The sequence below is a fragment of the Bufo bufo genome, chromosome 2 (assembly GCF_905171765.1).
Source record: "Bufo bufo chromosome 2, aBufBuf1.1, whole genome shotgun sequence".
Classification (NCBI taxonomy): domain Eukaryota; kingdom Metazoa; phylum Chordata; class Amphibia; order Anura; family Bufonidae; genus Bufo; species Bufo bufo.
In genome coordinates this window covers 363,822,504-363,838,984 of record NC_053390.1, presented here as the reverse complement: position 1 = coordinate 363,838,984, position 16,481 = coordinate 363,822,504, and the positions used below count along the sequence as shown (strand labels likewise).

General features: G+C 40.3%; 1 protein-coding gene across 1 annotated transcript in view; it reads left to right on the top strand.

Moving 5' to 3' along the window:
* The window catches only part of PTPRD (protein tyrosine phosphatase receptor type D), a 413,356-nt gene extending 408,760 nt beyond the window's left edge, over positions 1–4,596 (top strand). Inside the window, 1 exon segment of the mRNA XM_040417151.1 lies at positions 1,561–4,596. Within this exon segment, the coding sequence (XP_040273085.1) occupies positions 1,561–1,629 (69 nt within the window). The 3' untranslated portion in view covers positions 1,630–4,596.
* The last annotated feature ends 11,885 nt before the right edge of the window (positions 4,597–16,481 follow it).

Sequence of the window (16,481 nt, the reverse complement as noted above, 5' to 3'; positions counted from 1 at the left end):
TGCCGCCGTTCGCCCAGAAAACTAACTTTTAAAATATGCAAATGAGCCTCTAGGTGCTATTGGGGCGTTGCTGCAGCACCTAGAGGCTCCGTCTCCTCACCAATCGGCACGCCCATTTTGCTTTGATGGACATCTCTGCTCTGCGCTTTGAAAGTAAAATCCCGCGCCGTCCCATTTAGTGTTCGGTGCAGGCGCAGTGAGTGAAGGACGCTCGCCTGTTGCCGGCTATCTTCACTTCCGGGGAGCTCTGTGACGTATTCGATGCAGGCACAGTGAGGAAGCCGGCAGAAGGCGAGCGTCCTTGACTCACTGCGCCTGCACCGAATACTAAACGGTACAGGCGTGGGATTTTACTTTCAAAGCGCAGAGCAGAGATGTCCATCAAACCAAAATGGGCGTGCCAAATGGTGAGGTGCTGCAGGAATGCCCCAATAGCACCTAGAGGCTCATTTTCATATTTTAAAAGTTAGTTTTCTGGGCGAACAGTGGCATGTAGGCAGATAAAAGTTACACAGTTATGTACTGCTGACAATAGCACATCGCTAATGTCAGTCAGCTACATAACGAATTTTGGGATGACAGAAACCCTTAAAGGTGCTAAAACAAATATACACATTACATTTTTTATTTTTTATTCACAATTTTTTTTTTATGCTAACATATTTAAAAGTTACCATTTTTAAAGCACTAAAAGGAGAAAGTATTTTTTTTATAGCAGGCAGCTTATATTTTCATATACTGTGGGGGTTATTTATAATTGAAGGTTGCTTTTATGTCCGTTTTAAGTCTGGCTTTGTTTTGTGTGTTTGCACCAAACTTATGAACTGGTGCACCTTTAGTAATATTTGTGGTGTGAGTGTAATTTGCTTTACATCTTCAGGTGTAAAAGTAGACCAGGGGGTTGCCTGGCGTGCGTTGCAAATTTTGCAAATATTTTAATTGAGACATAATGTAGGTCTAATCTTACCTTTAGCTGTTAAATATGACTTGCGACTTTTTTACGCCAAACTGACATATCTGATTTCATAAATGCCCCCCTGTAAGTATAAACGATAAATAATGTTGGCACATGTGTTTTTACCAAAATATGTAGACAGCCCTTATAGCCCTTAGTTTTGGCATTTAAAAAATCTACTAAATTTAAAACTTTCTTGAACTGTAAGGTTGGTTTTATACTGCTTTCTTGATGAAGTTTTTGAACACAGCAATGGATCGTAAACTCAGGACACTTATAAAGGAAAGACTAAGTCATCCCATTTTTTTGAATCCACTTCTGGCTTTGGTTCAAGAAACTGCACCAAGAAACCTCAATGGGTGAACTTAATCTAAGGCCTCATGCACACAAACGTATTTTTTGTCCGCATTTTTTGCAGGTAGGATACGAACCCATTGACTTCAATGGGGCCGCAAAAGATGCGGACAGCATACCGCGTGCTATCCATATCCGTATGTCCATTCCGTATGCATGAGCCCTAACTGAAACACTATCTGAGTTTTACTTAGCATTGGTCATTTAAAGGTTATTTGCTTAAGAGTTATTTTCCTTTTCTGATTTTTTAGGACCAGTATCAGTTCTGTTACCGAGCGGGTCTGGAATATTTGGGCAGTTTTGATCACTATGCAACGTAGAAGTTTTGGCCCATCCTGGAAAGTTCCTGCAGGCCCTTCCAAGATCCAGAGAGCCTCTTCTGAGCCATAAGGTGTGCTTTGGAAGTATTTCTTAACTCCTAGCTAAAGACCAATCACAGCAATTGGATAATAATAAAAAACAAACAAACATAAAAACATTTTTTTCTGGATGGACCAAGAATACACAGATAAATATTCTAACCTAAGCAAATTATATCAATCCTGACTGGTGAGAAATCTGAAGGATTCATTTCACCAACCAACATGTCTCAAAGAAAAAGCTGGCAATGAAGGAACAATGTGAAATCCACAAGGAACCATTATCTTTTCTGAGACTGCATGAGTGTTCAAAAATGAATCTTAGGAGTACACAGCAGGATGTTTAACAAAGCATTGGGCTCCTAAGACAAATGCAATCTTTGCAGCGATATTGACCCTTCTCCATTGATGATCACGATAATGCGTTAGTGAAACAAATAAGTGGGAAGTGTCTAAAGAAAATCAAAGTCATTTATTTAGTTTTTTAGTATTGTAAAGATACTGCTGACCTGTGCTTCATTATTAACTGTGTAAACTTTCTTTTCTTTTCCTTTTTTTTTTTTAACAAAACGTTTATAAGGAAGTGAATAAAACATAAACATATTGCATAACTGTTCATTTTTCGATCAAGAATTGTATTTTTTTTAATGCGGTAGAACTGTTATATGTAATAATTCTCATTAGAAATAGACATTGAAAGTTTTTGCACACATTTGTGCAGCCCTGACATTTAACCATACCATAATTTTTATCATATATTTCATTTACACTTTTTTGCCATTTTTAATATATATATATATATATATATTTTTTTTTTTTGCATCAAAACAAGCTATTTTTTCATCTTGTTTAGAATCAACAGGGAGTTGCAAAGTATAAAGCTGCTGCAATCATATATTGAAGTATATATAGATATATATACACACACATCTATCTGTTCTTCCATGATTTTCATGATTTTGATCAATGGGGAGATATTTAAGAACCATGAGACCATTTCATCAACCGGAAGGCTTGCATTTCCAGTGTGTAATTTTTTTTTTTCTTTTAATCATAAAGAAATGAGGAATGCACATCAGTGATATCCTAGGTTCACTTCCGAATATATTTATTCACATTTCCATGTGCTCACATTCGTATGTACTTCGTTCCGCCGCTCAATATTTTAAACTCTTTAGTGCAATAATGAACCATCTTGTATATTATACAGGATATGTGCATGCAAGAAATGTCAGTGTTTATCAGAGCGAAACTATTGTATTATACGATGTATGAACAGGTTTTCAAGCAAATTGTACTCAGTCACTTATTATGCGTGGTATACGATTACATGTGTCATTTGTAAAATATGTAAAAAAAAAAAAACATAAATGCAAGAAAAAAATATCAAATCAAGGGCAAAGCCAAAAAAAACCTATCCTGCTTAATGGATATAATTTAGTTTCATGGCAGTTTGTAAACGCTGCTTAGTTTATGATTTTTTTCCTTGCTTTTGCATTTAGAGTGCCTTATATTTGATGCTTTTGAGCAACATTCTGTTTAACCATTGCCAGTCTTTTTTCCCATAATAATATCATTTCTATATGTTGAGAAAAATAGAATTGAAACTGCTTTTATGCTATATGCAGTTATTTTTTTACCCAGTATCATTATGCAGGAGCTTAGTATTATTCCAAGCCCTTCTATATTAACAGAAGCATATTATTTTAAGAGTAAACTGCCTATACATTTTATAACCATTGCCGATTTATGCATCAGTGCACGGTGCAGGCGGCTGTCTTATGGTCTCGAGCAGCATGTGGAATCACTTGTGGTATTGCTAAAAACACAATGTGCACAAGTAGTCATACACAAGCTCATGGTGAAATTATAGGCCGCATTAATAATGGGTTTATATTGGTAAACAATAGTATCACTTCTTACCAATGAATCAGAATACCCGTAAGCTTTGTTCCGCCCTCAAAATGGTTACCTTTCTGTGTAACAGCAATGTATGGCCATAAATGGACATCTGAACCGAAAAATGCCATTTGAACAGTACACTCTGGCACTTTATTGATGCCAAATCATGCCTACCTTACTTGCAAATTTTGATTTAAAAAATGTATTTTATTTCCATAAGACCAGACATATAAATTATTGTAAATCATACAATAAACAGTAGATGGGAATGTCTTGATTTCTGGACCTCTTATCTGCACTGTAGTGAATTTTTCACATGTATCTACGATTTGTCTGGCAGCCATTTTGAAATTCAGACTCTGTGGAGGGTTGCGTCATAGCACTTTTGTATAACTAATAATAATAATAATAATAATAATAAAGGAAGGCTACCTCTGATTAAAAAAATATTAAAACAACATAAAAAGAATGTGCTTTTCTTGGGGTATCTGCTATTTTCTCATGTAGACAGTATTCTTTATACATGAACTGTTCTAAACTTGTCTGTTGAGTATTTGCATTTATGAACCAACGTGTTTATCTCTGTTATCAGACATATCATATTTTTCTAGACGCACATTCTGCAACAGATATTTTCAAGCGTTGTAGTATAAGTAATTTTTTGCTTATATCCACTCAAATATAATGTAGTTTCAGTTCCAATCAATGATGTGCATTCCACTTTCTGTTATTAATTGTACGTGGTACGTTATTTAAAAATCATCTTTATCTGCAAAATACATCAAAGGCAGAAAATGCATTATTGGTACGGTGCTATTATTTACCTATATCGGTATAGTTATGTATCATTTTGTAATTAGTTACATTGACAAAAAACATAAACATAATTTGTATAGAACTTCATATTAGCACTGTATTTTTGTCTTTTTTCCTTTTTCTTTTTTTCTGTCTTTGTGTTTTTTAATGCACAATACAGTACTACAGAATTATGACTTAAAGATGGCCCTTTGGGGAGAATTGCACTTTCGAAACCTTTGTACTATGCACTGCCCTATTGATTCTACACCTGATGTTATTACTTGAACCCATCTTTAAATAAAAACAAAAACACAAGAAATTCTGCTATGAAATCCACATTTGTGTAAACAATACTTTGGAAGTGATAGGCTTGCCTTGAGAAAAATGCAGATATATTTTCTCTCTTTGCCCCATTTTGGTGGCAGGCCTTGTCGACACATCTATAAAATATATTAGCCCTGATGCTCCAAAAAAATTCTAAAAAGTTCTGATGACTCCACCTTTTACATATGTTTTGTGGCTTTGCCATTCCAGCTTGGAGTGTCTTTACAAGAATAATTCAAAATGTGTTTTTTGCTCTTGTTTTGGATGCATAGACTGGAAAAAAAGTTATAAAATAAAATGGCTTGTTAAAAATACAATTACCTCTACTTAGTAGTACGCGTAAATGTTTTACAAGATGAGAGGCGTGCTTTTTATTTTCTTACTTCGTTACATCGGTGGCGAAAGAAAAGTCTGTCTGAAAATCAGTCCTTTGCTGACACAAGATCCATTTGTTACAGATGAATTCTAATAAAAATATCAGTGTTATGCAGTTCTGGTTATCTTTTCTGAATCTTTTCTACCACATTGGGGGCAGTGCTGGGTGCCACACATAAATGATGAGAGATATTAAAATTGACATGAAGGCAGTGAGAGAGGTAGGGTGTCAGGGCAAACATTAAAGGATAACTGTCATATATATATATATATTTATTTTTTTGCTAAAGTGTAGGGCAAGTGATAGGTAACAATTTTGCAATAGACTTTATTTAGCCAAAACATTTATTTTTGGTAGAATGGGGGCTGAAATGGCCCTTAGCATCACTCTTCAAAAGAGCGTTGCTAAGGGCCATCCGTCCATTAGAAAAGATGGACTGTGCAGACGCTGTGCTTCTGACCCGTGCTTCCCTGGAGACAGAAGGCTGGGCACAGGAGTCTTAGGAGTTAAAATTACATTTATATTCCCCCTTTCTATGCAATCTAATGCTCCGAAACATTCACTGACCTGCGATCCCTGTGATAATAATTCATGTAGCAGCCGCCAGAAGTAAAAGCACTGTGCGCAGTGAGCCGGCTGCTACATGAATTGCCCTCTATTATGACGGATCAAAACTTCTAAAGGTTTCCATTTTAAATTCCATCTTACGAATTCGGTTATTTTCTGTTATAACTGATAACGGTATTCATAACGCTGATGTGAACCCACCAGCCAGAATCCTACTCCACACTGATGAGGGGCAACACCCCAAAACTGCTGGTTGTGAATGTATTTTCCCTGTCACATCCTTAAGGCTTGTAACCGAGCTGGATCTTGACATAGAGGTGACTTAATTTGGTGGATCTGGTGATCTCTATAATGGGGACACCCATTTGCTTGGTTTTCCTTCCCTGGAGGGATTTCTGACTTTAACTGTGTTGAAGACCCATAACTGGGGCTCCACAGTTATTGTGTATATTACTATTTCCCAGGGAGCTTTGAATTTTGATTGCTGTGTTGAGACTCTTAAATGATGCTCTGCACTGTATATTTTTTTTGAGCTGGTTTCATTGATAGCTGGGAATGTAGCTTCTCAATCAGTCTGGCACTTTTTTACCTTTTCTTTGATTTTTGATTATATGCGATACCAGTGGTACGTGCCCGCTGGCATCTTCCCTTTTCCAGTGGGCATGGCCACCAGAGCACTTACCTGCCACTCCATGCTGTGCATTCCTCCAAACCATCTCTGTCTTCTTCCTGCTCCTTGCTCCATTATAGCGCGCACACTTTCCCTGGCTCTTAAAAGGCCAGTGTGCACGTGGACTAATCTATCCCCATCTAATTGTGGCATTTGCTGGGGTATATAGGGTGCTTTACCCTGTTGAAAGGTGCCTTAACTATAGGTTCCTAGCTTGTCTAGTCCTGCAAAAGTGCAGTATAGTATTGTTCTGACCTCCATGTGCCCACCTCTGCCTGTTTACCGAATTGACCCTGTAATGCCCGTCATGACTTCCTGCGCCTTTTGACCTGACCCATAGGATATTTAGTGGGTTGAACTTACATTGCCTTCCCTGACCTCAGCTTGTCCACTGACCATACTCTTGTCTGTCCCCTTGGTGTTACACATTGGCATGTAATGACCTGTCTGGGTCAGCTGAAACTGAAGAGACTACTTCAAGAGGTAGTGACCTTGTATTAAAAATGCTTTGTATTAAAATACTCCTTTTACTTCCTATTACTATATACAGTATGTATACTCTTACCAGACAGGAGCTTAAGCAGATCAGAATGAGTATAAAATGAAATTTTTGTATTTTAACCCCTTTCCGCATGTGGACATAACTGTTCCTGTTAGTGTTTGCAGATGGGCGTACCGTTATGTTGGAACTCTTACCGGAGGCCGTGACACAATACAGTGTCACAGATCAGGAGTCTCCATTCTCCCTGATAGAGGAGACTAAGGAGCACCAGTTATGGGTCTTCAACACAGTGAAAGAGATAAATCCCTCCAAGGAAGGAAAACCAAGCAAAGGGGTGTCCCCATTATAGAGATCACCAGATCAACCATAAGGGACTAATCAGAGTGGTCCTTAGTCAACGATTGCTCTGGTTGGTTAGTCTGTATAGACTAACCAATAAGAGCATACCTAGCCTGAAAATGCTGTTTGCAGGCTCTGATCTCCACAGTTCCTGTCCATGGAGATCAGAGCCTGCAATAAGGTATGGCTCTGTGCCATCTGTGCCCCCATGCCTCAACTGAGCTCCCTCATTCTTCCGTGCCACCTCGCCATTACAGATTTTTGATGGTAGCAGCTCAGTTCCTGAGTGGGACTTTTTTTTTTTTTTTTAAAGTAATAAAAAATAATTTGTAAATTTCAATAAATAAAGAGCTTTTCCCATATCTGCTCATTTCTAATCATTAGAAAATGAAAAAAGAAAATAAAGTACACATAATTGGTATGACCGCATATGTAATGACCTGATCTATAAAAGGGTCATGTTACTTATCCCATTAAAAAATAAAAAACAATGACAGAATTGCTGCTTTTGTCATCTTACCTTTTTTTATAAAAAGCAATCAAAAGTCATATCTATTCCAAAGTGGTACCAATAAAAACGACAGCATGCCCACACAAAACAAGCCCTCAGACAGCTATGTTGGCTGAAAAAAAAAAAATGTTATGAATGTTAGTATATGGCGATGCAAAATATAACTTATTTTTAATTAAAAAAAAGTGATTGTATGCTGCAAAGGTAGTAAAACATGAAAAAAAATATATACTTTTGCTATTCTCATAACCGTCTCGAACTATAGAACAAAGTTATCATATATACCGCATGGAGAACTCCATAAAAAATAAATATAAAAAACACTGACAGAATTGCAATTTTTGCCTACCTCACCTGCTAAAAAATGGTATAAAAAGCGATCAAAAAGTCATAGGTGCCCCAAAATTGGACCAATAATAACAAGCCCTAACACAGTTACATTGGTGAAAAATTTTAAATGTTCTGATTGTTAGTTTATGGTGATGCAAAATATAACTTATTTTTAATTTAAAAAAGTGGTTTTATGCTGAAAAAGTCGTAAAATATAAAAAACTATATAAATTTAGTATCGCCATAAACATATTGACTCAGAAATAAAAAATTGCATATAATGCATTTCAAGTATAGCAAAAATATTACTGTTGATACACCACCCTAAATGTCTATTCATTACAGTTTTGTCCTGTATGTTGCTTCTATAAGGCACCATAAAAGGAAGTGTAGAATCAATGCTTGCTTCTAAGGGAGAATATATTTGGTATTTTTTTTTTAATTAAACGCCCAAACATTTTTTTTCTTTCGCATTCTGTATGAATTCAACAGAAATGTCCTGTATGCTCCTCTATATGAATTAAGAAGCACAGTAGGGCCCATACACTTTTATAGAGTGTTTTATCTCCATACCAGGTCAAGCAAGCTGTTAACTTCCTTTTATTTAGCATAGCACAAGTAAAATTCCCACAGTTTGACACTTTTTTTTCCAGCTACATTACATTTAATAGCTAACATATACAGTATTTTATACTAGTAGTATATACTGTCCATCTCTACCAGAGGTCGGGGGACATACAATTCCCCACACAATACAACCACTGAAAACAATATACTGTAGTATGAGATAATGTCCAATATATGCAAATAGAGAAAAAACGTGGATAACAAAAATGGGAAACATGGATAACAAAAACCTATTGTGCTGTTAAGGTGCGTAGAGCAATACCCTCCTATCGTTCTTTCTATAATAACCTGTCTATATTACCGCTAACTACCCCTACTCTTCCTGTAAGCATATGCATATTAGGGATATGCCAATAGCACTGACACAAATGTTCCCCCATTCGCAGCTATAAAACACACTAAAAGAACTTATGGACATGACTGCGGTTGTTTTGCAGTCCGCAAATTGTGAATCTGCAAAACACGGATACCGGCCGTATGAGTTATTTATTTTGTGTAACGGAACTGCCAGCCCATAATAGAACAGTTCAGTCCTTGTCCGTAATGCGGACAATAATTTTTTATTTTTTTTTGTGGAACGGACATGTGGACATATAGACATGGAACGCAAACTGAATCATTTAAATTTTTTGTGACACAGTGAATGATTCCACATACGGGCAAAAAAAACGGAACGGACAGGGACAAAAAATAAGTTTGTGTGCATGAGTCCAAACACTGATGGTGATGGTAAAATGTGTATACTAACCTCTAGTGCTCTGCTGCTGATGTTGGCAACACATGTGGGGTTGGTGTCTGTTTAGTCCAACTATAGGTGCACAGTATTTCCAGTAACAGTAATGGTTGATTATATGCGTTTCAAACAAGTAGATCTTCGAGTCTATTTCTCCAAAACGGATTGGAATGTCATACCATATGAACACCAGAGCGAAGAGAGGTGATGTCATCCAGCTCAGCTGGTTTACCTGCGCTAGTTTTTGTATGTTGAGTGGAGTGTCGCTGGCCGGGGCGCTTCCACTGAACTGTTACACCATTTTATTTTGTGGATTTCTTTCTTCTTAATTATGTTTGACTGATTTATTTTTTAGTCCTTTGGTTATTATAGACATAAAGTGCATTTTAAATTTTTTTTTAACTTTTTTTAATAAAAAAATTAAAATTCCCTTCAGAACAAAAGGAAAATATACTCTAGGCAGTGGAATGACATCGTTCATCCCGTTGTACTACTCTAATCAAAAATCTCCAAGACGTTTTAACACTACTACTATGTTAATGGACCCATGTCAATGATGCACTTTATATTGTGGAAAACTTATTACATTATGGATATTAAGTGGCTGTTTACTAAAAGTTATGCTATACGTTTGAACTTGAAGAGCAGGCTTGTAACCTGAATTATGGTAAATATACTCCACTGTACCCACTGATGTTTAATATTTAATAGTATTTCTACCTGAACAAACTCATCTAACTAGTCTCTGTTTGAGCTGCATCATGATTTCTGTCTCGGGAAAGCTACAACACATTGCCGGATCCATTGCAAAACAGACACCAATGGTCACTATGGGACCATTGAGTTTGTTGGGCTCCATTGTTTTGCCCATAAAAACTATGCTACATTGCCAGTGCCATTCTTCTAGTCAAAAACAATGGAATATACAACTAAGGTTCCTGTCAGAGTCTGTGATTGATCTGTGAACATAACCAAACAGTTCAAGACTTTATGTTTAAAGAAAATCCCATCACTGATTTAGGCTTCATCCACACATACGCAATTCCGTTCCACATTTTGCGGAACGGAATTGCGGACCTATTCATTTCTCTGGGGCCGCACATTGTCGGTTTCCGTGTTTTGCGGATCCGCAAACACACACGGATGTGTGAATGGACCCGTACTTTAATTGATTTTATGGCATTAAACCTTTTCCGGTATTGAGTTCGGTCCTAGGGGCTCAATACCGGAAAAAAACTGATCAGTTTTATCCTAATGTATTCTGAATGGAGATCAATCCGTTCAGTATACATCAGGATTTCTTCAGTTCAGTCACTGTATGGTTTTTGGACGGAAAAAAAGCATGCTGTGGTATTTTCTCCATCCAAAATTCTAGAACACTTGCTTGAATGATTGAAATGCATTAATGCCGGATCAAGCCCCAAGTGTTCCGGAAAAACGGATACGGTTTTGCGATCTGCGCATGCGCAGACCGTTAAAAATGTGGAAAAGATAAATACCGGATCCATTTTTCATTTGTCATCCGCGGAGACGGATCCGGTATTGCAATGCATTTGTGAGACTGATCCGTCTACAAATGGTGTCTGTTTGCATACAGATTCTGCTGGATTCCAACAATGCAAGTGTGAAAGTACCCTAATCCACACGTTGCAGATTGTAGGTGGTATAGTATGGTCCCATAGAAATCTATACCAGCCATAGTATGGATTATACAACACGAAGCATAGACTTGATCTAGAGGTGTTTCAAACAAAAATATGTCATTCTAAGCAAAACCTGACAGAAAGGACATTTCTTCTGTGGCAACATTATCTTTCTACCTGCGTAGACAGGTGAAACCCTTCTTGGATATGCCAGTCTATATTCTGATTGCTAAGAAAATACAAGTTATACTTGAAAACTTTGCAAGATATCATAGAATAATTCAATTTCCTGGGTATGCCTCTCAGTTCCTGACTGGATTTTCCCACTCCCTCCAATATCCGAGAGAGGAGATTCCTGTCTCTGGACTCCAAACAGGGACCAAGACCACATCTACAACTAGAGATGAGCGAATTTTTCAAAAATCTGATTCGCCAGTTTGCCGAATATTTTAAAAAAAATTCAGTTTGATCTGAATTTTGGTAAAAAAAAACGGCTATTTCCTGGCTGTAGAGAGCCTTTAGGGTGTCAGCAGTAAGTTTGTGTTGACGTCACTGATTATTTTTGCCCTTCCTCTGATCCGTTAGAACAATAACCCACAAAAAACGGATCCTGTCTGTGAAGCATCCGCGTTCTCTCGGTCAGCATTTGTTCAGTAATCCATCAGTATTGCTAATTCCCCAAAAAACAGGAGTGGATCCAAAACAGAGATGACATGTGAACGGAATATTTGTGTTCTGTATTTTGTACCGACTCCTGCTTTTGGCTACCAAATCATAAGCCAATTCTGATGGGACCATGCAGGCCTTACAGCTGCTACACAGAGAGGATCCATTGTGTGTCTCATTTTTCCTTCCTTCTGACAGATCATAAGAAGGGTTAAATAAATGATGATGTCAGCCAAGCCAAAAATGCTAAATAGTGGCCCAGTCATGAAGTGGGGAGAGTGGGAACAGCATGAGAAGTCCACAGAGTGGCCCTATGACATAGTGGTGAGGTGGAAGCAGCATCAGGAGGCCACAGAGTGGCACAATGACAGAGTGTGGAGGTGACGGCAGCATCAGAAGACCACAGAGTGGCAAGGTGACATAGTGTGGAGGTGACAGCAGCATCAGGAGGCCACAGAGTGGCAAGGTGACATAATGTGGAGGTGGGTGGCAATACCAGTACCCGCTGAAGATGGAGGGTAAAAGAATGAGCACTTGGCATCAGATGTGTGGCATCAGGCAGGTGGAAGCATTAGAATAGTAGCTGAGGCAGGTAGCCAGAAGAAACCAGTCTCTTTTGTCAAAGTGTTGGTATGGCACCATGGATGATCTAGTCTGATGCATCAGGAATTGATGGGTGGAAATCCTTATTGATCCACTCCTGATTCATCTTGAAAAAGGTCAGTCTCTCCACATTTTGGGTGGACAGGCGAGTTCTTCTTGGGGTAACTATGGCTATGCCGCACTAAACACCCACTCTGATGCCACACTACTGGCCGGGCAGGAAATCTTTTCCAGGGCAAACTCGGCCAGTTGCCACCACAAATCCAGTTTGGCTGCCCAGTAGTCCAGCAGATCTTCAATGTGTGGTGGTAGGGTGCTGTCCAAGTATGCCACCACCTGCTAGATCAGGTTCTGCTCTACGTCTAGCTGCTGGTGAGTAGTTTCTTCACTATGCGGGTGAAGAAAGCTGCTCATCAGCGACTCTAGACTCAGGCTGCTGCTGATGGAGCTGGTACTGCTCCTGCCACCCCAACCCCTCTCTATCGGCCATGGCAGTGGAACGTGAGCTCAGAGGGTCCCACCAGTTAGACCTGCGAGAGGATGGACGATGGCGTAGATGGGCAGCGGCCAACTGACTACAAGGCCCCCATTTTGGACAGGTAGTGAGAGTCCAACAAGTTGGAGAGCCAGAAGTCATCCCTCTGCCGAATGGTGACAATTTGGCTGTCAATACCCAAGCAAGTGAGCATGCAGCGGGCCATTTGCGCAAGAGACTCAGAGGGACTCCCTGCCTTCATCTCCACTGCATACTGCCACGGTGTGTCTGGGTCCTCTGCCTCGTCTTCCTCATTGCCCTGTAGCTCATCTGGCTGCTCCTGTTCCTCCTCATGTCACCTGTGTAGAAAAACCACCAATTTCGCTACACATTGCTTGTGCTCCAATGTCTTCCTCCTCCTCCTCCAGTTCAGCCCCCACAGGGCTCATGTGGCCGTGAGATCTATGCACCATGTTTCGAGTCCCCTGACCAGCCAGATTTACCAGCATCTGTTCCAGGACATGAAGCAGTGGAATGACATCGTTCATCCCGTAGTCCTGGCGACTGACAAATAACGTGGCCTCCTCAAAGGGCCTGAGCAAACTGGCTGACATCAAAGTTACACAGGGGAGTACTCCTGTCCGCTTGGATCATCAAGAAATCTTTTATGGCCTTTCTCTGTTTGTACAGTCGATCCACTGGGTGGAAACGTCACATATCAGCCTATGTTGGGGAATGCCGAACTGCCACTGCAGCTCAAGGAGGGTGTGCTTTGTGGTGTACGAGTGGTTGAAGTGCATGCAAAGTTTCCTGGCCATTTTTGGGATGTCTTGCAGATGGGTGGAAGACTTCAGGAACCGCTTGACAACCAGATTGAACACGTGTGCCATGCAGGGTGCATGGCTCTTCCCTCCTTGATGCAGCACGGACACAATGTTTTTCCTGTTGTCGGTCACCATGGTTCCGATTTTCAGTTGTCGCAGAGAAAGTCAGGATTCAATTTGTTGCTGAAGGACATGGAGCAGTTCCTCCCCTGTGTGACTGCGTTCGCCCAGGCAAATGAGGTGCAGAACAGCGTGACACCGCCGCGCCCTGCACATGTGGTATGCTGGAGGAGCACTGTGTATTGTCCCTGCAGTGGAGGCTGAGGATACGGTGGAGGATGAGGAGGCAGAGGTGGACATTGTCGCTGAACCAACAGTGTGGCAACGTAGAGGTGGAAGCAGCGTCACCTGGCCAAGTTGCTGGTATGGCTGTGCAGGAACCACATTGACCCAGTGGGCCGTAAAGGACATGTATTGTCCCTGACCCTAGTTACAGCTCCACACATCGGCGCTGCCTTGCACTTTGGCAGACACCAACAGGCTCAAGGACTTGCCCACCTTCTGTTCTACATGTGTTTGCAGGGCTGGTACTGCCTTTTTGGCAAAGAAATGACTGCTTGGGACTTTCCACCTCGGCTCGGCACAAGCCATCAGTTCTATGAAAGGTACAGAGTCCACCACTTGGAAAGGAAGGGACTGCAGCACCAGCAACTTGGACTGGAGCATGTTCAGCTTCTGCTCCGTTGGATGAGTGCATGAATACTGTTGTCTCTTGGCAATCGCTTTGGTGATCGATTGCTAAAAGAATGACTGATGAGGATTAGGAGGAGCAGGAGGATCACGACCAGAAGATGATAGGAAGAACAGACAGCTTTCTTTGGCTGAGGTGGTGGAGCCTTGACTGCCTGAAACTGGGTGCGTGCCATTGGATGATGCAGCGGTTGCTGCAGCAGGCTGGACCACCACATCGGTCCAAGGCCATTTTATGGCGATGCTGCATATGTTGACGCAGGGCCATGGTGCTCCTCCACAATTTGGCTTGCCAGTAGCTGCTGACTGCCCCCTCTAGTAGCTCTTCCTCGCTGGAAAGTGGAGCGGGGCCTACAGCATATAATATTTCCCACGGTGAGGGAACTGAAAATGAGAGAGGAAGGTTCAGGACAGGTGGGGGCACAGGGCCTGCTCCCGGGCCATGCCAACTAAGCGTTGTGTCGGAGGAACCGACCAACTCTTGGCTGGTGGTGTCTGATGTCACTTGGGACGAAGTGGATAACCAAGTCAATTATTCAAGAACCGCTAGGTTGCTGGTCAAGACACGACCGCTAGATGACACCGGGAGCTCAGGCATCTCGCTGCGACCCCTGCTGCCACATCCCCTTACTCTGCTGTGACCTCTGCCTACGCCAGAAACATTTAGGCCTCTGCCACTGCCCTTTGCAGGGCCTGGCACTTCTCTGTCTGACATACTGTTAGATCAAATAACCAAATGTTAGATCAAATATTTTTTATTTCGTCACTAAAAGACGGCAAACAGGGCTTTAGTGTATATCACTGCACCACTGAACGGCAATTAGGCCCTAATTTATTTCTACTTTTACACAACACAAAAGTCTTTTCAACAGATAAGTGCAATGCTAAAAGGCGAATATATTTTATATTCGCAACTAATACACGGCAAACAGGGCTTTAGAATATATCACTGCACCGCTGAACGGCAATTAGGCCCTAATTATTTTCTACTTTTACACAACACAAAAGGTTTTTCAACAGATAAGTGCAACACAGAACGGCGAATATATTTTTATTTCGCCACTAATACACGGCAAACGGGGCTTTAGAATATATCACTGCACCACTGAACGGAAATTAGGCCTTAATTTTTTTCTACTTTTGCACAACACAAAAGGCTTTTCGACAGATAAGTGCAACGCTAAAAGGCAAATGTATTTTAAATTCGCCACTAATACCCGGCAAACAGGGCTTTAGAATATATCACTGCACCGCTGAACGGCAATTAGGCCCTAATTTTTTTTGTACTTTTACACAACACAAAAGGCTTTTCAATAGGGTTGAGCGAATCCGAACTGCACCCGGACCCGACTTTTCCACGTGTTCGGGTGATTTAATTATTTTCCATTATAACGTGGTTATAACGGAAAATAATAGCATTCTTATGACAGAATGCTAAATAAAATGGACATTTAGGGGTTAAAAAAAACTCACCTCATCCACTTGATCGCTCAGTTTTGTTTGCGCGCGTCTTCTTTCTTCTGGACCTGCAAATGTCACCGCAGGTCCTGCTGAATGAAGAAAGAAGACGTGTGCAATCAAGGCTGCACGATCAAGTGGATAAGGTGAGTTTTTTTTATTATTTTAAACCCCTCAATGTCCATTTTATTTAGCTTTCTGTCTTAAGAATGGTATTGTTTTCAGTTTTAACCATGTTATAACGGAAAATAATAAAGTAAAGTTCGGGTCCTTGAACTTTGACCTGAATTTCGGCCGAACCCGAACTTCACCAGGTTTGCTCATCCCTACTTTTCAACAGATAAGTGCAACGCAGAACGGCAAATATTTTTTTATTCACCACTAATACACAGCAAACAAGGCTTTAGAATATATCACTGCACCGCACACGGGCAAATATATTTTTATTTTGCTACTAATACACAGCAAAAAGGGCTTCACAACATATAACTGCACCGCAGAAGGGAAAATATGACGTACTCTAGAAATATTTCCTTGTAATAAATCCTGTTAATGGCTGTATCAAACAGCACTTGCACCGCAATAACAAAAACGGTTTGCTGGTATTACAGAGCTGTATAATGGAAATTTGGATCCCCAGTCAGTGCACCAAGGTGTAATTGGATTGTTCCTATTACCCACTCTGTAACCTTTCTTACGGAACCCTGTTCTACAC